Source organism: Saimiri boliviensis, chromosome X (assembly GCF_048565385.1).
Source record: "Saimiri boliviensis isolate mSaiBol1 chromosome X, mSaiBol1.pri, whole genome shotgun sequence".
Taxonomy (NCBI): Eukaryota; Metazoa; Chordata; class Mammalia; order Primates; family Cebidae; genus Saimiri; species Saimiri boliviensis.
Genome location: NC_133470.1, coordinates 125,680,444 through 125,707,543, shown reverse-complemented (window position 1 = coordinate 125,707,543; position 27,100 = coordinate 125,680,444). Strand labels below are relative to the sequence as shown.

General features: G+C 34.9%; 1 protein-coding gene across 2 annotated transcripts in view; it reads left to right on the top strand.

The window, feature by feature from the left end:
- The window catches only part of COL4A5 (collagen type IV alpha 5 chain), a 243,291-nt gene that overhangs the window by 117,610 nt on the left and 98,581 nt on the right, over positions 1–27,100 (top strand). For both annotated transcript variants that reach the window (XM_003935864.4, XM_074391651.1), the window contains exons 5-19: positions 5,114–5,158; positions 9,542–9,586; positions 9,672–9,734; positions 12,723–12,776; positions 13,129–13,155; positions 14,902–14,982; positions 17,577–17,639; positions 19,260–19,295; positions 19,386–19,427; positions 19,605–19,697; positions 21,517–21,570; positions 21,667–21,723; positions 22,009–22,053; positions 23,793–23,846; positions 25,380–25,421. In XM_003935864.4, the coding sequence (XP_003935913.1) occupies positions 5,114–5,158; positions 9,542–9,586; positions 9,672–9,734; positions 12,723–12,776; positions 13,129–13,155; positions 14,902–14,982; positions 17,577–17,639; positions 19,260–19,295; positions 19,386–19,427; positions 19,605–19,697; positions 21,517–21,570; positions 21,667–21,723; positions 22,009–22,053; positions 23,793–23,846; positions 25,380–25,421 (801 nt within the window). The remainder of the gene's footprint in view (positions 1–5,113; positions 5,159–9,541; positions 9,587–9,671; positions 9,735–12,722; positions 12,777–13,128; positions 13,156–14,901; positions 14,983–17,576; positions 17,640–19,259; positions 19,296–19,385; positions 19,428–19,604; positions 19,698–21,516; positions 21,571–21,666; positions 21,724–22,008; positions 22,054–23,792; positions 23,847–25,379; positions 25,422–27,100) is intronic.

The following is a 27,100-nucleotide window of genomic DNA, read 5'->3' as shown; positions in this document are numbered from 1 at the left end:
TCTGTCAAGAGCTTAGCTGAGCTGGAGAGAGCTGAACTGCCAGTTGTTAGGGTAGCTGATTGAGACAAGAAACCAAAATGAAATTAACGGTCAAGCCTTTACTTACTTGCTGCAATATTATAAGCAAAAAGTTAAACTGGAGAAAGTGCTTACTCCCCCACTGTTCTGTTTGTCCCCATGGCGCAGCACCAGCAAAGGTCAGATGGATCAGCCCAGATGCTGGAAATCATTTGACTGCTGAGGGAGCTCAGAACAAAAAGCTCCTGCAGTTGTATAGACCCAGGGGGAGGGTGGGAGAAGAAGAGGAGCTAGGAGTGGAAAAGTACTAAGTCAGAATGCAGAAAAAGTATTTGTAAGGTTTCTTTCTCCTCCCATAAGAAGATCTCCACCCAAAGCCGGGAGCAGTGGCTCATACCTGTAATCCCAGTACTTTGGGAGGTTAAGGCGGCAGATCACAAGGACAGGAGTTCGAGACTAACCAGACCAACATTGTGAAACCCCGTCTCTACTGAAAGAACAAAAATTAGTCAGGCGTGGTGGTGTGTGCCTGTAATCCCAGCTACTCAGGAGGCTGAGGCAGAATAATTGCTTGGACCCAGGAAGTGGAGGTTGCAGTGAGCCGAGATTGTGCCATTGCACTCCAGCCTTGGTGACAGAGTGAGACTCCGTCTCAAAAAAAAGGAAAAAAAAGATCTCCACCAAAAGAGGCCTTTAAGTGCAGAAATGCAGTTGAGCACAGCCAGCCATGGGGAGCCTGAATCTTTGACTGCAACTCACTTCAGAGACTGCAGTGCATTAGCTGTGCACCAAGTCTGCTGTACAGAGGGTAGCAAGAGGCCTTTGGTTGGGCCCTAGCAGTCATAGTGTTTAGACAAGAGCCATATTCCCAATTCCATACCTTGACTTTTCAAGACCTGAGTGAGAAAAATAAGCTGCCCCATCATGGACCTGAATGGGTTGGACTTTAAGTGTTCTGTCAAAAACAGGATAATGTCTGAGGCCACAGTAGATTATGGCCATGATTAATCATATTCCAAGCAGGATGATTTGGCCTGCTTGGAGAACTGAATGTAACCATGAGCCCTAGCTATCGCCAAGCCAGTAATAGATGTCCCATAGCCCGCTTGATCTACATTAGAGAGCCAGGAGGCTTTTTTCTTAAGTCTTATGATGGGCTGTTCTACTTTGCCAGTTTTCATTGATCTAGGTGCAATATGAGGGGGCTGGCAATCACAGAGATATCTTCATAGTTGGCCAGCAGCTATATGGTTAGCTAACACTACATGGCCAAAGAGTTGAGGCTAGTCTGTTTTGTTTCCAAAGCTGAAGTAGTGTCATTAATGACCTCATTAAGGGTCAAAGACAGGTTGCAGACCTTTTCTGTTTGAGTGATGCTGACAGTGAGAAAAGTGGTCTGGAGTATTCCCATGAGTAGACAGTAAGTAATGCCAGCTGGCAATTCTCCTGAATAACCGGAGTCTATCTAGTTTTGGAGTTCTCATTTTGTTTTATATAACGGTATATACTTAATGTGAGGGACTGTTTTGAATATTTGGGTATCTCTTGTCAATGTCCTATATATGTATGTTACATTGGTAGGAATGTTGAAAGCCTGATTTTTACAAGAGAAATAATATCCCAAGAAGAATGCACACAGTTCTGGGAACATAAGAGTCATTGGTTACCATGGGGATCAACCAGCCAGAAGTCCCTCCTGGTAGGCAAAGTACTTGAGTGGAATTGAAAAATTTGTGTAAGGTGGAAGCAGGAATAGAGAAAGAAATGGCCACCGCCATCGAGGCCAAAATGGCTCCAATGGCAGATCATATGTCCCTTTTCCCAGATGATTCAATTGCTTCCATATGGGACAGGAGTGAATTGACATCTAAGGAGGTATTTTGTTCCTGTGGTATCAGAGTCAGTTGTGGCAATATGTCAGGTCCAGTCTAATAAGGTTAGGGTACCTGAGGTACTAAAATGGTCCATGTTTAGAGAAACGTCCATTTGCAATATCCAGCAGCACAGCAATCAGGTGTTTATCTGCCAAGTTCAGTTACAGGTGACATATTCAGTAGTTTGTCAAAATCAGAGTTGTGTCAACTACCTGGAACAGGCATATCAATGAATTTAGTAAGGTGGAGGTCACAAGGTTAGTCTGTGAGAGAAAGGGAAGACAGGTTAGATCCCTACCCTCCAGCCCCATGGATCAGCTCATGGACCTGGAGGTAGTCTCATTGTATCAGTTGTGGGGACTCTGTCCATTGACTGCAATGTGGGCAGTCTGTCCTATACCATGAGAAAGAATAGCATCTTAATGTGCATGTTAAGATAGGGAATTGGAAAAGAATTTCAAGACTCGGAGAAGTTTCTGTTTGTTTGTTTTTTTAAATGACTCTTGGCCAAGTGCCTTTTTCTATCTGTATTAGGTAGACTGGTGAGTTGATATATGAAAGAGCTACTTTTGATCATTTGCCTGGAAAGGAAAAGTGGCTTAAACCCTTTTTCTTAATTTTATTATTTTATATAATGGTGGTACATCATGTTGTTAGAGTATTAAGAAAATCAAATGGATACTCAGCAGGTAGTCTTTCCAATAAAGGGAGGAAATTAACTTAAATGCATGAATACTTTTTAACACTTAACTATAATCAGTGCTTAGATTTTGGGAGAATGTTGGCCATAATATCTGTTGGCCATAATACTGCAGTCTTCCGGGGAAGATAGCAGTACATCAGGTAGTTTTGTTAGATTCAAGAGCAGAAGGGACCTGTGCTAAATTTCACAAGTAGAACTTAGAAAACAGCAGGACCCTAAATGTCTGCATACAATTTTGGTAGATGGACTATTCACCTGAATTTCCTGTGTCTAATGACACATCAAGAGCAAGAGCAACAGAATGATTCTTGTGCAACCAGGAGTAGCACAGAAGTATCAGAGATATCTGAGATAGTCAAGTGGATGGAATTGAGCACCAACTCAGCAGCAATCCATGCAGACTATTGGCATGGAACAACTCAATGAATGCCAGCTTGGACTAGACTGTCGCACTCCTCAACATATTGGAACTAGTTAAGTTCTCCAAACTTAGACACAGTCTTGTGAAAATGAGGTGACAACTCAAATGGACTGAGATTACACGTCAGCCATGTTATAGAAATAGGTGTTTTGGAAAAGAAATTAAGTTAAGCTGCAGAAAAAGTTACATTTCTTGTATCTGGGCTTACTTAGGATTAGGGACTAAGTTTCTTGCACTCCATGCTTGCTGAGAGGTGACAGTTTTAATAAATATTTTTGTTAAATTAAAACAAGATACCTACATTAGAATTCCTTTGAAATAATTTAGTGTTAACTAGGACTATTCTACAATAACCTAACAGTTTATAAAGGTGTGCTTGTATTCAGGTTAAGTTTAGAAAGCAATCTAACTTTTTTTTGTGATTTCATTTCAATTATCTGAAAAGTGAGAAGGTAAACTGCTTTCTAAACTTTCAGGATTCTGAATTTGAAGCACCGTGTACTTCTGTTTCCAGTATGATTTTATGTTTCCCCAAATAGGTGAATTTATACTTTTTATGTGATTGAATATTCTGGTACATGTATATGTTAACATATATACTAAATCAAAAAACTTGTGAGATTATTCTTTAATCTGTACACTCATATATGAAATGAAAGAAGACAACTGTATGTATATACTTAAACATACAATTTTCCAAAGGCTTTTCTTATTCTAAAAAATAAAATTTATTTATTTTTTGATAGTCAGCATGTTCATGTTATTCAAAATAACTTAAGAAGGTATACAGGGGCCGGGCGCGGTGGCTCAAGCCTGTAATCCCAGCACTTTGGGAGGCCGAGGCGGGTGGATCACGAAGTCAAGAGATCGAGACCAAACTGGTCAACATGGTGAAACCCCGTCTCTGCTAAAAATACAAAAAATTAGCTGGGCATGGTGGCGCGTGCCTGTAATCCCAGCTACTCAGGAGGCTGAGGCAGGAGAATTGCCTGAACCCAGGAGGCGGAGGTTGCGGTGAGCCGAGATCGCGCCATTGCACTCCAGCCTGGGTACCTGGGTAGCAAGAGCGAAACTCCGTCTCAAAAAAAAAAAAAAAAAAAAAAAGAAGGTATACAATGAAAAATATCCTTAACACCTGTGTCCATTAGTTCCTGAGTTATACACACACCCTTTAGCCCCCTTTGTTTGTAAAATAGTAGCACATTAAATACACTGTTTGACCTTTGTTTTTATTTAATATACATTGTAGACATCCTGTTATCAATATATATAGAATCTCCTCATTTTGTATAACTGCGTTGTATTTCATTGTATATATAAACGATAACTTGTTAAGCCAGTCCTCTATTGATGATCATTTAGGTAGGTTTCAGTTTTTTGCTATTAAAAGTTCCTTTTCCTTGATGCAGAATTAGGTTTTTTAATTCTATGTTTTTAAAGAAAATAGTTAAGGAAAACTCAGTGAGGTAAGACTAAATTATCAGCAATGCAGTTGTGACTAGAAATAGGTACATATATTAACATACAAACATGGGCAGCTTCTTTTTGCATGTAATTGACAGCAGAAGCTAGAAAAGAAAGTTTATGGTTCTTTTAAAATCCTTCTTAAGCTCTGCCAATAGAAAGTGCATTATAAAACAAAGCAGAGGTTTAAAAACAGCAATTTCAAGAATAGCTCATATTTGAGCCTCAGAGATGATGCTCATTATACCAGCATGGCAAGCAGATTGACATAATGTGGGAACTTCTGAGATTTTCAGCTCCTATTTTGTTTACAAACAAATGATTTGGGGAATGACTATATCAATATTTCACTTTGTTTATTTGTATGATTCATAATTAACTTTACAGGTATAAAGTTTCATTCATATGTCAGTGATTTCCTTCTGAGTAAATAAAGGCCTTTCTTATTTTGGGTCATGCAGTTTATCTCAGTGCTTTCAGTCTCAATAATAAATGATTCTTTCTTGGGTGTATAAGTTTTTCACTAACTTTCACAGATGTTTACAGTAGTTTAAATTTCCTATCTTATAATTGAAAATTAGTTCTTTGAGGACGTTTTTGAAGGAAAAAAACTAAAAATGTTGTATTTTTCAGGGTGATGATGGAATTCCAGGGCCACCAGGACCAAAAGGAATCAGAGTAAGTAGTATTTGCTCTGTATTAAATACTTTATTGGTGGAAACAGATAAAGACCAAATGAAATATTATGAGACTGTTGGGAAAGACCCATATTAAAAGGTAGAAAGATAAATACAGTCTTCAAAAAGTTAAATTTAAGCATTGGTACATGTATATATATATATATACATATATATACACATATATATTTAATATAAGAGGACTTTAAAGTAGCTTATGGTTGGGAATTATGAAAGTTCTAAATTCTCAAGTTTGTCATTTAATTAAAAATCTATATCATATAGTTGGTTTAAAACAGAACTTCGTAACCAGTGTGATCATCTTAGCCTAATCCAGAGGGCTGGTTACTTCAGGCTGTATACCCTCTTAGTGTACCATTTATAAACATTATAATTCTTTGTGTATCTTGAAGAGATTAAGTTTAAGCCACTGTATTAAAGAATAACTATTTTGGTACACTACATTTCTTCAGTTCTAATGTGCATGATTTTCCAAGTCTTAAGGCTCTGAAAAGTAAGGATGCATCTCAAAATTGAAATGTACATTTAGTATAATTTTTTCTCAAAAACTTTAAAGTTGACATACATCTTGCAGTGTATTTTACAACTGAGAGGAAATTGTGGCTTAAAAATAGTACTGGCTTTTAGAAAATCATATTTAGCTTTCTGACCCTCAATTTCTTCATTTGTTAAGTTAGAGAGTTAAACAGAACAATTTCCAAGGTCCCTTTTAGCTCTGAGATTTTGTTTTCATAGATTGATGAAGCAAACCACACTGCCATGTGTGTACCTATGCAACAATCTTGCATGTTCTTCACATGTACCCCAAAACCTAAAATGCAATTAAAAAAAAGAAGCTCCCTAATTTGAATATAAAATATATAGTGGCATGGCATGTTTATGTATGTAATAAAGACAACCAGACATTTTCATCATTTGATCTTCAGAAATTTAGTAGATGTAGAAATTTTACAAACATTAAAAACATTCTGTTTGCTGTATACTTCTTAACAGCATGTAGCTTGCCTTATGTGCATCTTATGACTGATAGGGACAGGGTACTGGAAAAGCAGAGAAAAATCTCAAAACCCTTAGTTTATTTCAGCAGACATAATTCTTTATTTTTCTGTAAGACATGGATATGAATATACTAGTAAAGCCCTTTATAATAATAATAATTTTAAAATTCCTATAGTTAACATTAACTATATTCTATACTCTAAGCACTATTGAGACTAAAAAGAATGGGCTGTTTTATCAATTCCCATTGCAGGTGCTTGCGATTGCTTGGATACTCCATGTCCCTCAATTAGAACTCCTAAAGTGCTTGGGAATAGGTGGCCTGATAGTTTCTGCATCCTCAGGTGTCAACTCACAGGCAATTCTTTACATGCAGAATTTTAATGACATTATTGTGGAAACTGATCGATGTATACAAATGTACAGAGCATATAGTATAATGAACCCCTATGTACCCATCACCCAGCTTCAAAAATTAACATTTTGATCATTTTGATTAACATATACCCCACCACTTTATATTTTGAAATATTTTAAAGTAAATCCCTCACATCGTTCATTCTACCGATGAATACTTCAGCATGCCCCTCTAACTAACAACCACATTACTAAACCATCATCATACCTTTAAATATTAGGAATAATTTTTCAATATACTCTGACATTCCAGTCCACATTCAGTTTTCCTCCGTTGTCTTTTACAATGCTTTGTTCAAATTATGACCCAAGCAAGTTCCATGTATTGCTTTTGGTTGCTGTTTATTAAGCTTGTTTTATTATTCCATTGGAAAAACTGGGTCATTGTACTGCATTCTACATTCTGGATTTGGCTGATTTATTTCCTCCTGATGTCATTTAAATTGTTCCTCTGTCCCCCTATTTCTTGCAAATTACAGGTTGCCTTGTAAACTTAAGATTAATACATTTTACTGTATGTAAATTATACTGCAGTAACATTAAAGAAAATAGGTAAAAGTATACTTTGTAAGTAGTGTGGTGAACTTACTGTTGAATAAATATGCAGCATGAATATCAGGGTATTCTCCTTTTATGATGTTAGGTTTGATTAGCAGTCTCAGATAATGTTAGCCTGATTCTGCCATTAACAATTTCTCCGTCAACTTTCACCTAATTGTTTGGCACCCACTGATGGTCATTATTTTGTTCAGACTTGAAAGATGCTGATTTTAAAAATTCTATTAATCATTCATTTATTAGCTGGAATTCTAGTTTAATAGCTGGAATTCTAATAGGGCAATGAGTTGCTACACCAGAAACTTCAAGTGGTCATCAAGGAAGATTCTTTGACTTCTTTTTTTTCCATTATAAGCACATGGAATTTGTGTGTTTCAATTTTTGAAGGCCAGTTTGTCCCATCTTTTGGTTGCAAGAGCCTTTCAAAGTTGACTCCTGTCTGTGTTTTTTCCACAAAACTCCATTGATCTCTCATAACATCTTGCTTTCTGGTATAACAGGCCCTTTCAGGCTCATCCCTGGCATTTTCCCTTTAGATCCAAAATGTTCCATGTCTCTGATTCCAGGTTCTTTTTAGTGAAAAATGTGACTTAGATGCCACAGTCTGAATGTTAGGGGTTTTTATTGCTACTGGAATTGTCACCATTTCAATGTCTTCTCAGTGGAAATATGCATTTTTAAGAGAAAAATTAATGTGAATTCATGCTATTACTTCCAGTTCTAATTTAAAATTAAGAAAGGTTTTGTATACTTATTAATCTCTCCCCCATCTCTCTCTCTATATTGAGGTGAAAATCTTTATTCCTAATAACATAATGTAATTTCTTACTTGCTTTTTCCTACAATATGCCTATTTCCTACAATATGCTTCGAAATAACAATTTATAACTTAACAAAATAACAATTTAAATTTTACAAGTGATAATGGGATTCTTGAAAGCCATCAATTATTTCTTTGCTGCATTTTCCCCCTTTGAATTGACCAATTTTGCTAAAGAACTAGTCAAGATACCATGTTTGATGAAAGGCACTTGAAGTAATTCTTTTCTCTGTATGGTTATGTCAACAACTTGAAACATACACTGGATCCAATTTATTTTTCATTTTTAATGATTTCCTTTCTTACCTTTTTAAAAATTTTAAATTATTTAAAATATTTCCATGGTGTAGTCAGAGATGCTTCTCTTTCATTCTTGCCATTTCCCTACTTTGTTATTCTTCGCCTGAAAGATAATCATTAGCTTTTACATAGTAATTATAGTTTTACATTTTGTGAATGTACCATAATTTATTTAGTACATGTTCCTATTGGTGGACAGTCGAATTGTGTATTAGTCTGTTCTCACACTGCTAATAAACATGTACCCAAGACAGCACAATTTATAAAGGAAAGAGGTTTAATGGACTATCAATTCCACATGGCTGGGGAGGCCTCACGATCATGGTGGAAGATGAAGGAAGAGCAAAGGAACATCATACATGGCAGCAGGCAAGAGAAAATGAGAGCCAAGCGAAAGGGGAAATGCCTGATAAAACCATGAGATCTGATGAGACTTACCACAAGGAGAACAGTATGAGGGAAGCTGCCCCCATGATTCAATTATCTCCCATCGGGTCCCTCTCACAACACATGTGAATTATGGGAGCTACAATTCAAGATGAAATTTAGGTGGGGACACAGCCAAACCATATCAAGTTGTTTCTAATTTTAACTATAACTGGTTATATGGTTGTTTCTAAACTTTAACTTAATTACTTTCAGCTTTAACTTTGTTTTTGTTTCCTAATTTTTAGGGTATCTTCAGAATAGATTCTTAGACATAAAATGTTAGGTCAAAGGACAGATGCATGGATAATTTTGCTAGATATTTCCAAATTTCCCTCCACAGTGTTTGAATCTTCATTAGCAGTATATGAGAATACATTTTCATCATAGCCTCACCTACAGAAAATATTGTCAAACTTGTATTTTCGCCAATCATGATAGACAGATTTAAGAATTTTGGGGGTGTTCACTGTTAGTGTCTTCAGAGGCAATACATTTGCCACTTCCGTATCCCCTGCTGAATTAATTTTTCATTACAAACATGGGAGATCTTTATCCATTAGAAGAGACACTTCATCCACAAATTTGCCTGCTCTGAATATGTGCAGTGAAGACAATCCTCCCTCGAATTGAAGTTTCTTTTATAGTTTTCAATAAAAGAGACTTTTAAACACATGTAAGAGATCTTTCACTAATGTTTCGGAGAACAATGAGTGGTAATAAACAGTGAGACACAACTTTTCCAAATCTATTCTAAAATAATTTTCATAATATCCTTAGGTAGGATATTATTTTATTGTTATTGGTTGTCATTTAGTTTAAGGATTTTGTTTCTTCTTCTAGGGTCCTCCTGGACTTCCTGGATTTCCAGGGACACCAGGTCTTCCTGTAAGTAGCATTTCACATTTTATTTTGAAACCTCTTGAAAAGTAGCCGAAGACATATTATGCATTTGTTATGTCGCTTTTCAAAGGGAATGCCAGGCCATGATGGGGCCCCAGGACCTCAAGGTATTCCTGGATGCAATGGAACCAAGGTGAGATTCATCTACTTTATCTTGGGTCGTATACTGGACAACAATGACTTAAAAACCTAAAGCAATCAATATGAAGAATGTAGAAGAAAGGACATAGTGGCTTCATGTCTAGAACAACACATAAAGTATGTTCTGACTATAATTTTCTATGTATTGAACTATTAGTAATTTCAAAGCATATACAGTTGGCTGGGATATTGCATTGGGTTGAAGATTACTTACCGAATTATTTTTTGGCTTTAGCATGAAGTAGGGTGAGAATTAAAATGGAATTAGGATATATGTGTTTCAAATATTATATCAGTTGTTGAAAGTAATACTTCTGAATGTCATTCATATGCTTTGCCTTTATTAAAAAACTAGGTACAATTTAAATTTTCAAGTATTCCATGTTTTTAAGATTTTTTTAATATACCTAATAACTTCCTTAAGAAAAATCTTTAAAAAACTGTATGTAATACAACACATCAGTTTTTACTGTAAAATATGAGTATGAAACCTGAAACTTCTTTATCAGCAAAGACAATTCATTTATTAATACATTTAGATAATGCCATGTTTAACATTAGGGCTCTTTTTTTTAAGTTGTACTTTAGGTTCTGGGGTACATGTGCAGATCATGCAGGATTGTTGCATAGGTACATACATGCCAATGTGGTTTTCTGCCTCCATCCCCCCATCACCCATACTATAGCTGGCATTTCTCCCCATGTTATCCCTCCCTAATCTCCACCCACCCTGCTGTCCCTCCCCTGCCCCCCACAACAGACCCCAGTGTGTGATGTTCCCTTCCCTGTGTCCATGTGTTCTCATTGTTCAATAGCCACCTATGGGTGAGAACATGCGGTGTTTGATTTTCTGTTCTTGTGTCAGTTTGCTGAGAATTATGGTTTCCAAATTTATCCATGTCCCTACAAAGGACACAAAGTCATCCTTTTTTATGGCTGCATAGTATTCCATGGTGTATATGTGCCACATTTTTCTTGTCCAATCTATCGTCGGTGAGCATTTGGGTTGGTTCCAGGTCTTTCCTATTGTAAACAGTGCTGCTACGAACATACATGTGCATGTGTCTTTATAATAGAATGATTTATAATCCTTTGGGTATATACCCAGTAAAGGGATTACTGGGTCAAATGGAATTTCTATTCCTAGGTCCTTGAGTAAGGGCCACACTGTCTTCCACAATGGTTGAACTAGTTTACACTCCCACCAACAGTGTAAAAAGTTAGGGTTCTTTATCCTAACTTTAGATATGGTTATTATCTAAAGTTAAAGAACCCTAACTTTAGATATGACATTATTTTTTTTGATCCAACGTTTCTTGTCTTTAGTCAACTGCTGGATTTAATATAAAGTAATAGATAGCAAGAAAAAAATGAGGAAAACTTGCTCTTCTTGTAAGCTTACCTATCATAGCCACTTCTTATTCTCTTACCTTTTTCCTTTGCCTTTAGGTTAATGCAATATATTGTTATTCTCTGTATTTCCTTTTGGTATTTTCTGTTTTGCATATAATATTCTGTAAAACTTTTCATAAAATACCTCAGATCTTTCTAACTAATGGCATATGTCAGATTTTATTTCGGCATGTATTTAAAATAACTTGAACAAATTATTTTGCATTACAGTGGCCATATTTTGTGATAATTACTGTGCTATATACTTGAAGGCAGTACAGTTCTTTTCATCTCTAATATTTCTTCAGTGTAACCCTGTCAATGATAATTTTTAAAAATTTTGGATTTGTGAAGATTAATCATGTTCTTTGTTTTAGCTGGAACAACCTTAAAGTGATAGAACCAATGTGGGGTTAGTTTGCATGACACATTTAATGTTAAAATGGAACTACATTTTTGTGTGTCTTCTGGTTATTTGTTTATTTTTATTCATTTATTTTTTCCAGTGTACTTTAAGCAACAAACAGACCACTAGCCAAAGTTTCAAATTTGAAGGCAAAATGTGTCTCTAATGAGTATAGTGTGCTATATGATTAAAGGGAGCATTGATTAGCTTGTGTTTCAGTCTTCTAATTATGTGAGTAACAAATTTTAAACAAATTAAAATGGTTTACTCTGCATAAAGTCTGAATGCTTTTCTTATATTTCTTACTAATGTAAGTAAAAGAATGAACCTTGATGTTGGAGCCACAATGTATAGGTTCTTTTTTTTTTTTTTTTTTTTTTTTTTTTTTTCTGTCTTCTAAACTTGATGTCTAGGCCACTTCCTTTCTCTCTGGGCCTACTTTTTCCATGTGTAATGAGGTAGAGAGAAGGGTATTGTACTCTCAATGACACACACAGTAAGTAATTTTATTCTTTCAAACCTTCTGATGAACTTGTTTTTAGAATTACCTGGCATATAGGTATTTGAGAGGAGGTTGTTTGGGGGTTCTTCTACGGCAATTTTAGCTTTTGTTTTCTAAACCAAGTCTCCATATTAGTACTTTACAATAGGGAGTGAGAAAAAATGGGTGCCTAGAAAACCTAATGACCTGCAATTGCTAGAATTATTGCTATTATTGCCCTCTTGGTGATATTAATGGCCGCCTTTCTTACCATCTTTTCCTCTTTACAAAAATAATTTGAAATAGTTTACAATAAAATAAAAATGCAATAGAGCAGTTAAAATAAGAATATATAACACATGGGCAGCACATTGGGGCAGATCATTAACTATTAAATGTGATGATGGTCAGGAATTTGTGGCGTGATTGTCTCAAAATGGTTTTGTTGGAAGAAAACAAGTGAGGTAGATGAATTTTTTTTTCTTTATTTCTGATTGGAATGGATGAATTAAGATAAAAGTTGAATTGATATGTATAGTTGATGTTGAAGTAATTGGAAATTGAAGGCTAATGAATTTTTAGCAATCTAGCATGTTTCAAAATGGCTTTTACAGAAATCTTTTCATCAAGTCATTATCTTGATGGTATAGTTATTCTGTATTTCTTATTCCTCCATGCTCTTTATTTTTAATTCCTTCTAGGGAGAACGTGGATTTCCAGGCAGTCCCGGTTTTCCTGGTTTACAGGGTCCTCCAGTAAGTTATAAAATTTGGAATTTGGGATTATGATGAATATAGGAATTAACAAAAGAAGCGGAAATGTAGCGAGAGAGCCCAATGGATTCATGTGGAATAAAGTAATACATTTTAAAGTAATAAACTAGAGGAAAGGAAAATGTTTCAAAAAGAAGTTGGTAATATAGCTTTCTGCTGGACAAAAGCAAGGATTTCATGTTTACATAAATGTCACCTCTAAGTATCCTAAGATATGTTGTATTCAGAAATGACCCTACAGCGGCCTAATCAGTTTATACCGTATTTAAAAGCATTCTGTAGTTTGCTTGTTTCTCTCTCATACATATAAAATTCCTTTTCTTTTTAATAATAGGGACCCCCTGGGATCCCAGGTATGAAGGTAAGCATCTCATCCCAGGAAGCAAATGTTTTGAATAAAATATTAGGAAAACCTGGAACTTCAATAGGATGACTCAAACTTCTGTCTTAAAATTGCTGTTTCTAGAAGTTGTGCAGGTGTAAACTTACAAGCTCTCCTTAAGTAGTCTCTTCTGTTCCCATGGCTTTAAGTACCTTGTTTGTGCTGATACACTTGAAAATGTGCATATCAGACTTGAGTTTCTTTTCTGATGCTTTAAGTCTTCATCTTCTTACACTTTGATACAGTTGACCACCTATTCTCTCTAGAATTACTTTTTTCCCCTGGCTTTTGTGACACTATCCTGATTTTTCTTCTGCACCTCTGGTTATTCTGCAGTCTTCTATGTAAGCCCATTCTTTATGTCTATCAAGCATCACATCACAGTCTGTACTCTTTCTTCTTTGCTATGCCCAGCAATATTGTTGATGCTCATATTATTGATTACTGTCTAGTTACTGAGTATCAAATCAGACTTTTCTTCTAAGTTAGCTATGTGTATTCATCAGCCTCTCTGACATCTCCACTCAGATATCTCCCAGACATTCAAATTAACATGTTCCAAGTTAATCCACCCACAAAATAAACCCTCTCCTCCCTCTGACCCTTTGTATCTCAAATTTGCATCTCTCTATGTTATGTATACTTTTACATGATCTCAAACCTTAGAGTTAATATTTATGTCTTCCATTCCTTCACACACCTCCTCATTGAATTCCATCACTAAATACTAAGTATGCCTGTAAAATGCATCTTAAATTCGACCACTTTTTTCCATTTCCAGTGTTACCATACTAATCATAATGTCTCACCTGGATTACTGCAATAATTTCTTATCTAGTTTCTTTTTTTCACTACTATTCCATCCTTACCTCCCCACTTGTTTTATTCATTACAAAGCAACCAATAATAATTTTTAAAAAGTGTTAATTGATCATGTAATCCCTCTGCTTATAAATCTTCAAGGGCTTTCTACTGTGTATCTAAGGTAAAGTCCGTAGTTTTAAGAACTGCGTGCTGTGGTTCTTGCCTACATTTACAGCCTTATCTTAAACCACTTATTCCTTGGCTCATTGACCACATCAGTCTGCATTTAATTATTGGGATTTGCCAAACATTTTGCTTTTGGGGTCTTTTGTATATACGGTTTACACTGCCTAACATTCTTTCTCCTATCTTTACCTGGATGACTGCTTATTATTCTTCAGGTCTGAACTCGAATGTTACCTTCACAGATTGCCCTTCTTTGACTACCCAAACTAATTTTCTCCACTAGTTTTTTTCAATTATTGTACCATGTTAATTTTTCTACATAGCACTTGGTATTCACAGCTCTTGATGTTGTCATCTTATATTTTTATATATTAGGGTCTGTATTTTCCCATTATGTTGTTAGCTTTATGGGAAGAGAGGCTTTGTTTATCTTCTCCATTCCTGATTATCCAGGACCTACCGTAATTGTTGGCAAATGCTTAATATTTACTACAAAATTTTTAATGAATAACTGAAGGTACTATACTCTTAATAAATCTATTGTTCTTCAGTGTACTCTGGTTCCTTCCTCATTTTCCTTTAAGAGATAAACTTATGCCTTTTTATTACTGAGATGGCCTAATCTTTTATTATATCTATGTTACGAATTGAATCTTCAGATCATTTTTCTGTGGTTTTGCTGGTTTTCATGTGTAATAACTGTGTCTTAGAACTTCCATTGATGGATTCTTTTAGGGTGAACCAGGTAGTATAATTATGTCCTCACTGCCAGGACCAAAGGGTAATCCGGGATATCCAGGTCCTCCTGGAATACAAGTAAGTAGCCATTGACTTTCTTTTTTGCTATATTGATAAATCCCTCAACCTTTAGTACTCTCTGTTTTTGTCATATAAATTATCATCAGATGTTTCCTAGACCTTACATGTGCTTTCTACCTGAAAATAAAAGCAATCTGGACCCGGGGGAATTTTAACGTCTGCTTCATTCTTTTACCTTTCTATCCAGTTGTTTGGGGACTGGCAGCAGAAAATAGGGTTCTATATTCTTATTATTGTACTGTGGAGAGCACTAGGGTCTTTTGTAAATGGTATAATTAAAATTAAAAATTAAGAGGCCAAGCATGGTGGCTCATGCCTGTACTTCTAGCACTTCGGGAGGCCAGGGCAGGTGGATCATGAGGTCAGTAGATCAAGACTATCCTGACTTACATGGTGCGATTCCGTCTCTACTAAAAACACAAAACAATACCTGGGTGTGGTGGCGCGCACCTATAGTCCCAGCCACTCGGAAACCTGAGGTAGGGGAATCACTTCAACCCAGGAGGTGGAGGTTGCAGTGAGCTGAGATCCGCTGCTGCACTCCAGCCTGGGCAACAGAGAGATATTCTGTCTCAAAATAAATAAATAACAGAGGAAGACTCCATCTCTAAATAAATAAATAAAATAAAAAATAAATAAATTATGGGTGTCCCATTTAATATATTAAAATATGTCATTTGTAACACTATCAGTTATACATAACATATGAACATATTTTGAAGGCTGAACGAATACAGTTTATGCATGGTGAATATCAAATGTAATTGTTAGCCTACAGGTAACATGCCTAGAGACAGCAGTAACTTTTGAGTATTTATAGATTAGGAGATCAATTTCTTAGGTTTTATATTTCATAATAATTGATTTCTTTGCCCAAAATTAAAAAATCAAAATTTTCTGGTACTTTATCACTAATATACAAGGTTGGGGAATTTTTCATTAGCTACCTTCTCATTCCTTACTTGGTATTACCCATCCATAGTTCTTAAAATTCACTCAGTCTTGTCCTTTATATTTTATAATTTGTTATGAAGTAATATTTGAAAATACAATAGAATACATGCAAAATATGTGTATGCTATGAAGCATAACTATAAATGAACATTTAAGAGCTAGAAAATTAAAATAATTTTGAATCAACTTGTGCGTCTCTAGGTAGTCACATCCTTCTGCATTATTCCAAGACATAGCTACCATCCGAGTTTTCCACGGATCCTTAAAAATAGCTTTATTATATATGCATATATTTCTAAGCAATAGAATATTTACTTTTGCTTTATAAAATAATGTAATATTTATGTAGTTCTCTGCAACTTACTTTTTCTACTTGATATGCTAAGATTCATCCATATTATTGTGTATGGCTTTAGTTCACTCAGTTTCACTTTCATATAACTTTTCATTTGCAAACATACTACCATTTGGTATTTTTTGTTTTATGTGGTGTTTGTTGTTGTTGTTGTTGTTTTGAGATAGGGTCTTGCACCCTTGCCCAGACTGGAGTACAGTGGCATGATCATGGCTCACTGCAGTTTCAACCTCCTGGGCTTAAGCAATCCTCCCACCTCAGCTTCCTGAGTAGCTGGGACTATAGGTGCACATCACCACACCTGGCTAATATTAAAAATTTTTCATGGAGACAAGGTCTCACCATGTTACCAAGCCTGGTCTCGAACATCTGAGCTGAAGCGATGCTCCTGCTTAGGCCTCCCAAAGTAACAGGATTACAGGTGTGAGCCATTATGCCCAGCCTACAATTTTGTTTTTCATTATTAAAAAACCCATGATTTATATCTAAGTATAGAATTGCTAGATTTTAGGCAAATTTTGAATTTTCAACATGCCAAATTATTCCGTAACACTTGTATCATTCTCTTAAAATTTATCCTAGTTACTCTCAGTTCCCTGTCTTTAATCTTATCTGTTTTAAAATTAGAGACGCTCTCTTGAAAATAGTAGCCTTTCCCTTCTCATTTGTAGCATAAAGCCCCAACTAAATACATACCTTTATTACTTTATTTTGTAAATTTTCCTTATTATTTGTCTTATATTTGTCTACCACTTTAAACCATGAGTTTTCTTTATAATTACTTAATCCTTTTATCCCTATACATTTTAAAATTTCACTTATAATATTGCTGAATGATAAAAGTGTAGAGCAGAATTCTAATGACAACTGAAGTTTAAATGAAGTTTAAATTTCATCCATTTAGTCCTTCGTAAGATACAATGAGGAGGCTGAGTGCAGTGGCTCACGCCTGTAATCCCAGCACTTTGAGAGGCCAAGGCAGGTGGATAGCCTGAAGTCAGGAGTTCAAGATGAGCCTGAACTCCTGAAAGCCCATCTCTACTAAAAATACAAAAATTAGCCAGGCGTGGTGGCAGGTGTCTCTAATCCCAGCTACTCAGGAGCTAGGATTGAACAGGAGAGTCGCTTGAACCCAGGAGGCAAAGGTTGCAGTGAGCCAAGATTGCACAATTGCACTCTAGCCTGGGCAACAAGAGCGAGACTTCATTTCAAAAGATACAATGAGGGGATTTTTTTGTTTGCTTTTCTTTTTTCATCGTTTTATTTACTACCTTTATAACAGGGCCTACCTGGTCCCACTGGTATACCAGGGCCAATTGGACCCCCAGGACCACCAGGCTTAATGGTAAGCTTTCTTCTTTAATTTCTCCCCCTTTCCTTTCTGACTTCTTTCACAAATATTAATATTATTTATAATACTTGAAAACATAATACATTACAAATATTAATAATTTGTAATTTTCTTATTTAAAGGTGACTTTACAATGATATGATTAATAATATGCATGCTAAGTAATGGTTCCATTTCATAGATGGAAAAGTGAGGTACCTAAAAGGAAAGATTTATGATGAAGTATTTTGTTGGTTGTTTCTTGATGTGTCAGTGTTGAAGTAAATTCTGGCCACTTCAGAAAGTCTTTTAAGGCAGTTTTCTAATCACTTGAAGAAACATGTTTCTTCAAGCTGCAATTTTTTGTTTAAGAGGAACAAAGACAGAGCTTTATTAAGCATATGGGCTCTCATTTCTTCGGTACCTGGGATAAAACAGTAGGATTGGTGAGGGGAGTGAGCACTGTGCAATTGGTCACAGGTTTTAGTACCCCAGGAAAGAAGCATAAACTTCTACAGATCCTGAATGTGCAACTGATTCTCTTACTTTATTACCTCTGTAGTCACTCTTATTTTCTATCCTAGTAAATTCTAACTATTTTTACTTCTGAAATACTTAGATTTCATTCAAGTCATGTTTTTAACTTTTAGCTTTGCTGTTGCCCTCTTAAAAGGGCAAGAAAATTGTATTTCAGTAGAAGTAATTTCTCATGTGCCACTGTCTCATCTACCATATATTTAAGTGACAGTTTTCATTATACCTTTATAGATTGTACATTTTTGTTTGTGACAATTGGCCCTGTTCTTTTGAATGAAGTAATGTTGATAAATACTAGAAGAATCTACCAGAAGAAATTGTGATTTCTGCTTTCCTATAACTTTTTGGGAGAAGATTAGAAAAACCTTTAGTTTGTTTTAGTTATAGACTTCATGCAATACCTAAGACTATGTACTATGGCCCTTTTTCCTAATTCTGGTGTTACAACATTGGTGCCCCTTGAGTATGTTGTTACACCTTGAATTTCCTCAACCACTGTGGCCACTTAACCAATTCACTTTATGTTTCTGGATATTCCTTGAATTAACCCTAATTCAAGAGGTAAAGCCAAATCTTAGAAATGCTACCAAGATACAATATATAAATAAATAGGTCTATTGAGATTAAAAGGTAATAGACTTGAGCAGGAAGGTGCCTATTTAATTTTTCAAATTTTGAATCATTCTCAAATACACGAAGTCAGATTGTATAAAAATCAAACTAGATTTTAAAAAATAAACACATGCTTTTTAAAACTTGAGAGTTAATTGCTTTATGTCACTTAATTTTACCTTTAATTCTGATATGAAAAGTTTGATAGGTCTGTTGAGATTAACTTTTGAACTGACTTTTGGCACTGGGGCTACTGCTCTACCTCTACCCATCCCAGCTTTTTTCTCCTGCCCATTTCTAGTCTGTCATCAGAAGTCCTCACATTCATTTAGCTCATTTTAATCAATTAAAACGTGTGTCTCTGATTAAAATGGAAGTAAACAAGAAATTTCAATGGGCTTTTTCACTTCTTTTCTGAAACTAAATAACATTTTAAATAAACTTATTAATATAACATTTTTTTTCTCTTTTGTCTTCTCTTCTTAGGGCCCTCCTGGTCCACCAGGACTTCCAGGACCAAAGGTAATTTTTCTTTTCTTTATGTCTTTTATTTGGTGTGGATTCCTTTTCTTATTGGCAGTAAGATTTTTAAATGGAAACTTCTCTCTCCAGGGGAATATGGGCTTAAATTTCCAGGGACCCAAAGGTGAAAAGGTGAGTAAGGAAAGAGAGTTGTTGATTCAGCCCTCAGCTTTCTCTTTTTATAGTCATTTGAACTGTCTTTTTTTTTTTTTTCTCTTGCTTCTTGCAATTATCTTAGCTTACATATTGTATTATTCCTACGGTTATGGAGGTTATGAAATATCACTTCTTATTTTATCTTGCAAACAGGGTGAGCAAGGTCTTCAAGGCCCACCTGGGCCACCTGGGCAGATCAGTGAACAGAAAAGACCAATTGATGTAGAGTTTCAGAAAGGAGATCAGGTGAGTAAGTAGGGAGGAAATCAATGAAAATCTTCCTATGGATATGTTAATTAGTTTGATTGTTGTAATCACTTCACAGTGTATATGTATATCAAAACATTATACTGTTTATACCTTAGATATATACAGTTTTATTTGTCAGTTATACCTCAGTAAAGCTGAAAAAATAAAATGATAAAAAGTTAAAAATAATCTTTCTATGTAAGTGGCATTCCATTGAAATGTACTATAAACTGAAATATGGCTATATATCAGGGCATTTTTTAAATAACAAGTATGTGAGTTATTTTTTAAATAACAAGTATTTTAAATTTTAAAAATAACTTTATCAAGATAACAATTTACATACATAGAATTCACCTATTTAAAGTATACAATGTTTTTTAGTGTATTCACAGGGTAGTGAAACCATCAGCACAGTCTAACTGTAGAAAATTCTTAGCCTTCCTCGAAATAAATCCATATCTATGCTAGTTGTACTCCCTATTTCTCCCCAAATTCACCAGCCCTATGTAATCACTAATCTACTTCTTGGCTCTGTAAATTTTTCTATTCTGGATATTTCATATAAATGGTATAATATAATATGTGGTCTTCTGTGCCAGGCTTCTTTTACTTAGCAAAGTATTTTCATGTTAAATCATTTTGTAGCACATATCAGTGCTTCATTTTTTTTTTATGGCTGATTAATATTTCATTGTGTAAATAGTCCACATTTTGTTTATCCATTCATTTATCAGTTGATGGACATTTGGGTTATTTCTATTTTTGGCCATTTGAAGAATCCATTCATGTATAAAATTAGGTTATGTTAAGTTAGAATGATGACAGTGTTCTCTATATTTCACTGATATGCAAGGAGAAAAATAGTGTTACTCTACAAACCTTTGTTGTGTTTAGAAATAATTTTCTGATACCCTGCTTTTCCTAGAGTAGATGAGGGAAATTAGATACAATTTTATGGCATATTGGCCCACAGTTAAACAAACAAACAGAATGTGTGCATTTTTAAATACGAATAACAAAGTTAAGAATAAAGGAAAAGTTATATTGAAACTCTACCATCAATAAGAATTGGGCCATTTAATTATTTGCCAAAGTATATGTATGCCATGTGACCCCAAAATCTCCTAGTTTTAGGTGTTCATGTTTTCTATAAAATATTTTATAAGAATAAAAAATTGTCATTATTTTCATGTTAAGTGTGGCCTTGTTATTCACTTCAAATCTTGGCTTGTATATTGACAAGAAATTAACTGAAATGAGCAAAGATAGCTCTAGGTAATTTTGCCTAAAAGATTTCAACGGTGAATTAGAAATACCCTATTATCTTTGGTTATACTACATGAGTATACAGTTCAGTTTAATTTATTTTTAGGGGGAAATGTATTTTATTTTATTATTTTAAAAATTTTCACCTTTATTTTAGATACAGGGGTGTATGTGCAGGTTTGTCACATGGGTATATTATGTGACGCTGAGGTTTCAGGTACAGACCCTATCAGCCAGGTAGTGAACATTGTGCCCAATAGTTAGTTTTACAAGCATTACCTGCCTCTCTCTACCCTTAGTAGCCCCCAGTGTCTATTGTGTCCCCAGTGTTTAGCTCCCAGCTGTAAATGAGAACATGTGGTATTTGATTTTTTGTTCATGCATTAATTTACTTAGGATTATGGCCTCCAGCTCTATCCATGTTGCTGCAGCATAGATGCAGCTATGGTTCAGTTTATTAAAAATGTTCCTAGCTAGCTCTAGTGCTTAGAATGAACATGCGTTTTCCAGTACGAACATTGATTTCCTTTCCCCTACTACTGCATAGGGACTTCCTGGTGACCGAGGGCCTCCTGGACCTCCAGGGATACGTGGTCCTCCAGTAAGTAACCTAAAGTGCTTTAGCATCATTTAATGTAAATTGGTATTGATACACAGTATCCCATGAACCAATGTGAAACTATTTTTGTGTATACAGGGTCCTCCAGGTGGTGTGAAAGGTGAGAAGGGTGAGCAAGGAGAGCCAGGCAAAAGAGTAAGTGATGTAACTGCTAATATTCTTTGCAAAAAATTCTAAGCGTGTGTGTGTGTGTGTGTGTGTGTGTGTGTGTGTGTGTATGTGTGTCTGTGATTTTATTCTTTCTTCCTACATATTACTTCCATTGTTTCAAAATATCACTACTGGCGTTATAATGTTGATGTCTAAAATGTCTACTTAATGTAGTCCAAGCCAGGAATAAAGCTTGTTATAGTCTTTAACTTTGTACTTCTTAACTAACAAATGTATGTTGTTGCCCTGTCATTTCTTTGTATCCTATAGGGTAAACCAGGCAAAGATGGAGAAAATGGCCAACCAGGAATCCCCGTAAGTAGATAAGATTCTTTCCCCTGCAAAACTGGAAACATTTATATGTTGGTATAACATCTGGTGGTAGAGAATCATATGACAAAGAGTGTGGGGTCTGGAAATAGTTTAAATGAATGGAAATTATACAGCCTATGTCTTCTGAATATAATTTTTAATTTTGTGAAATTATTTTAAAAATGTTTTTGTGAGTACAGAGTAGCTGTATATATTTATGAGGGTATATGAGATGTTTTGATATAGGTATGCAATGTGAAATAAGCACATCATGGATAATGGGGTATTCATTCCTTCAAGCATTTATCCTTTGCATTTCAAACAATTCAATTACACCAAATATAAATTTGAGGTTCCTCTATTTTTTAAAGTCAGATTTATTGAGATATAATTTACATACAATGAAAGGAACCATTTTTACTATACAGTTTGTATTTTGACAAACACATACAGTTGTGTCACCACCACCATAATCAAGAACACTTCTATCACCCTTAAAAGTTCCCTCATGCTCTTTTGTAGTTATCCCCTCGCTATTCCCCCTTCCCAAGCTCCTGGTAACAACTTATCTTTTGTCAATCCCTTTAATTTTGCCTATTCCAAAATGTCAGATACATTGAATTATATTGTAGGTAGCCTTTTGAATCAGGATCTTTTTCACATACCATAATACATTGAATTGTGTATCAGTTCATTCCTTTTCATTGCTAAGTAGTATTTGATAGTTTGAATATACCATGGTTTGTTTATCCATTTACCCATTGAAGGATATTTCGGTTGTTTCTGGGTTTTGGCCATTATGAATAAAACTATTATAAATATTCACATACAGTTTTTTTGTGTGTGTGTGAACACGTTTTTTCAGTAAAAGTTTTGACAGATAATTATTCTACTTACTACCGAAAAGGAGGGTGAGAAAGAAAATATGTGAGTCCAAGAACATTATTTCAAGCAGCTTCAGTATCAACAGTATGCACAGTAAGCAAGAGTTTTTAAAGGACAGAGATATTATTTGATGAAATTTTTAAGTTATTTCAAGGGAAAGGGATAAACAAGACAGGTTAGAATTACTAAATTCAAAGAAATTGGTTTCAGGATATTTTACTAAACAGGCAATCCTCAACTTACAATCTCTGGTTCAAAAATATTTTGTATTATAAAATAACAAGAGGTAAATTCAGGGCCTCAGTTCCTGGCTTCTTTTGGAACAATTGGTCTTTGTCTTGATTCAGGCAGCTGTGATATTCAACAACTGCCTCTTAGTGTTTTCAACAAATGGGGGTTGGGGGTAGGGAGTCTCTTCTCTTGTTCTCTATTTGCACTGGGATAGCCCAAATCGGGTCAAATAAAGGCAGCCTTGCAAGTAGTCTTCTTTTGAACCACCAGACAGATCAAATAATGATAATTCTCTGGGAATGGGGCTTTGAAGGAGCTCCAATCCTGTTCTTTCCTCTCTAGTTGCTGCTAGGCTGCTGGTTTTCACCTTGATTGTGAGGAGAGGTTATGGGAATAGAGCAATTTTAAATGCCACAAAGTCCTGAGTTCTCACCAAGATTCAGGCTTTTTTATTCCCCTGAGAAAACACTCCTTGAATTCCTGCAAGGTTTGGTTAAGTTCTAAAAGTTAATTCTGACTGATCATTTTTGCCAGTATTCTCATTGCTTCTATGGAGAAGAAGATTTTTGGAGATTCCCTAACCCCACCATTTGTGCTGATGTCACCCTGTCCTCTATGTTTTAAAGGGTTTGCCTGGTGATCCTGGTTACCCTGGTGAACCCGGAAGGGATGGTGAAAAGGTAGGAATTTTAATACTTTGAAGTAACTGGTTTAGTCTAGTTAAAATAATCCTTTTGTTCCCCCAAGCTTGAGTTATAAATGTAAAGAATCTACATAACTAGCTTTTATGTTCAAAATATGCCTTCTTTATTCATCCTTTGCCCATTTTTCTTTTATACCACACATGCTAAATTTTCTTCCATTGCCATAAATCACAGTCCATGTTGCAGAAATACATTAAGCATTGTTTAACTTTAGCATTTCCATTGTGAAAAGTCATTGCCTTTACTTTGAGCATGTATCGGCAAAACTTTTGTTTTCTGCAAAGAGAATTCAGCACTATTTTAGTGAGGTCCTCGTACTAAAAAGGCTTATAGCTGTGAATGTAGAATGTTGCCACTAAACATTTCCATTCTGTGTGCAATTATTGTCTGTAAGTCTGTAGCTAATTCTTTGTTGTATTTTTTTTCTCCCTACTGGGCAAATGCAGCCTGACTGAGGTCATTTATTTAGTTACCTATTTTTCAACTGACTTTGAAAGAAGGTATGAAGCACACTATTACCAGATTTTTAGCACGTCACAAAATAACCAGTCGTATAATCCTTCTGGTCATTAATTGTTTTGTACCAAAAACAAACTGAAAACTTTTTTTGTTTTTCAGGCAAGGAGGGAAAAGTGTTACAAACTTGAAAGTACCCAGAAGGCACATATTTTAATGGTGGTTTATTTCCAAATTAGATCCAAGTTCTAGCATGGCTTAAAAGGCACAGTTAGAATAAAGGGAGGTAGGAAATATTCAGAGAAAATCATTTTTTGTCCAGTAGTATTTGTATATAGATGGATGGCTTCTATGAACAAGTCTAGAGCCAGAATAGAAGCATGAAAAAGATCATCCTTGTGTCTTGGCCAATAGTAGAGTAACATTTTAGTATTGAATACTTTGGTTTTAATGCTGTTGTAGCTGCTAATCAAGGATAAAAGTTTTAGCTGAACTTGTCTTTCATTAGCTTCTAAGAGCAAGCTCACTAAAGGAATTCAGATTTACTAGCTATTACTAATGATATTTTAGACCATCACCTCTATAATATCTATCACTAATAGAAATGGCACTACATTTATGTCCTTGACTAGTTTTATGAGAAGAAACTTGGCTAAATGTAAAACAATGTAATTTTTTCATTGATGCTAGTGCTACAATTTTTTTTCTATTTTCTTCTTTATAGAGTATTTGTAGTTTGCTAGAAATAGGAACCTTAAAATCAAAGAATATTACAACTAGAAATACCTTAAAACTCTGGTTCAAAATCTTTATTCTTTGTATATAAACCAGAGAAGTTAATTAACTTGGTCAAGATTGTATAGTTAGTAAATCTGAGAAGCGTCACAGGTTAGGCTTAGCTCAGAATTGTTTCAAAACTTCATGTTACATTTCTCATATGAGATATTTTATGATTGATTTCTGGGTCTTTATGAAAAGTTGATCTTATATTCTTGAGGATATTGATGTTTTCATGTGAATTTTACTAACCAATTTTAAAATTGCATTGAACAGGGCCAAAAAGGTGACATTGGCCCACCTGGACCTCCTGGACTTGTAAGTTGTTTTTTTTTTTACATCTTCATTTATGAAATTTATTAATGCATTATCATTTTTGTACCTTACATACTCCCTACTTTTTCTTCATAGAACACAAAATTTCAAGTCATTGTCAACTTCTACTGGCTTAAAAGTCTTTACATCTAAAAACGTCAGTAGTGTTGACCTCAAGATCTTTGTATTGTTCTGCCTGTGCATTACTTCTGCAGGGTAAAGGTCTAAAATTTTGACATTGGGTTGTTTTGCCTCATGATTGGCAAATCATTTTTCAAGCAACCAGCAGGTGGTGCAAGCGTTGCTTACAAAGGTTCAGTTAAAAAAAAATCAGAACAAAACTTGGGGAAGTTAGGGGGCGGGGGGATTGGTCCTTTTCCCTGCAGAGCTCAGGGGAAAGATAGATTTAGTCTTAATAGGTTTTCTCAATTTGTAATTGTCTGATTCACACCTCTTTCCTTCCTGAGCGTGTGCTTTATAGGGACTTTTAATAACATGTGTAGGAAGCTGCTTTATGAAAGAATAATTGGGAGTGGGGGGGTTGGCTACAGATTTTCTGTCATGTTTGTGTTCACTATGAAATTTAAGTCAAATATACTTCCAGTCTTATTAAGAATAAAACATCATTGCTGAGGTTTAACATACTGATTTTTCTTTGGTTGAAATTTAGTAAGAGTTTTGACTACAAACTGCTTTGACGCCACCACAGTGCAAATGTTGTAAAACGTATATGTCCAGACATGTTAGTAACATTTATTTAATTCTTATTATCCATAGTGAGTCTCAGTTATTAATACTTAAGACTGTACTAAATCTAATGAAGATATACTTAAAGAAGATCTTAGATATGTTTTATTCACTTTCATTTTAAAATAAGTTTCAGTTCTCTGAGAAATAATCTCTTTATAAAATGAGAAGATAAAATTTTAATAAATATCAGAAGAAATGGAAATTTTGAGAACGCAGTCCTATTTAGCAGCCCAGTTTCCCTTTTGAACCACTATTCTGATTCTAGATCCCACAACGTTTTGTCTCCTTTTGTGTGAATATTTCTTATATCCACCCAATTGAGACAGGATGAAATATCACACTGCTATTAGGTGTTGATTTGTACATTAGACGGACAGTATCTTAAATCTGAAGTTTATCTACCTTTATAGGTCTATAAGAATTTTTAAATATTTAGTTTATTTAATATGAAGCATTTTAGAGAATACTTAATGAGTTACAAGAATTCAGAGTAAAAAGGAATTATTAGTTGGTTGAGTTTAATAAATAAAGAAAAGACAGGACTTCATTAATTTTTCTGGCATATAGTAGGTATATATATATATATTTGTGGGAAGTTTTCTTTTTTAAAGGAAAAAATAAATGTGTGTTAATAAAGGGAAAGATTGGGGAAAGGCATTACAGATATTTGGAATGGAATATGCAAAGACATAAATAAGAATGTGCAAGTTGAATGAAATGGTTAGAATCAGACTTCACGATAATAAAAATTTGTTGTAACGAATAATAGCAGGTGAAATAGGTGAGAGAGGTGTTGGAAGTGAGAAGTGACTTTACAGTTCAGGATTAAAAGTAGCAGCAGTTAATAGTATAACAGTAGTAAGCAGTTACTTAAACAGAATGATTAACAAACACACACACAGACGGTTTTTGAGGAAGCATATCCTAACAAT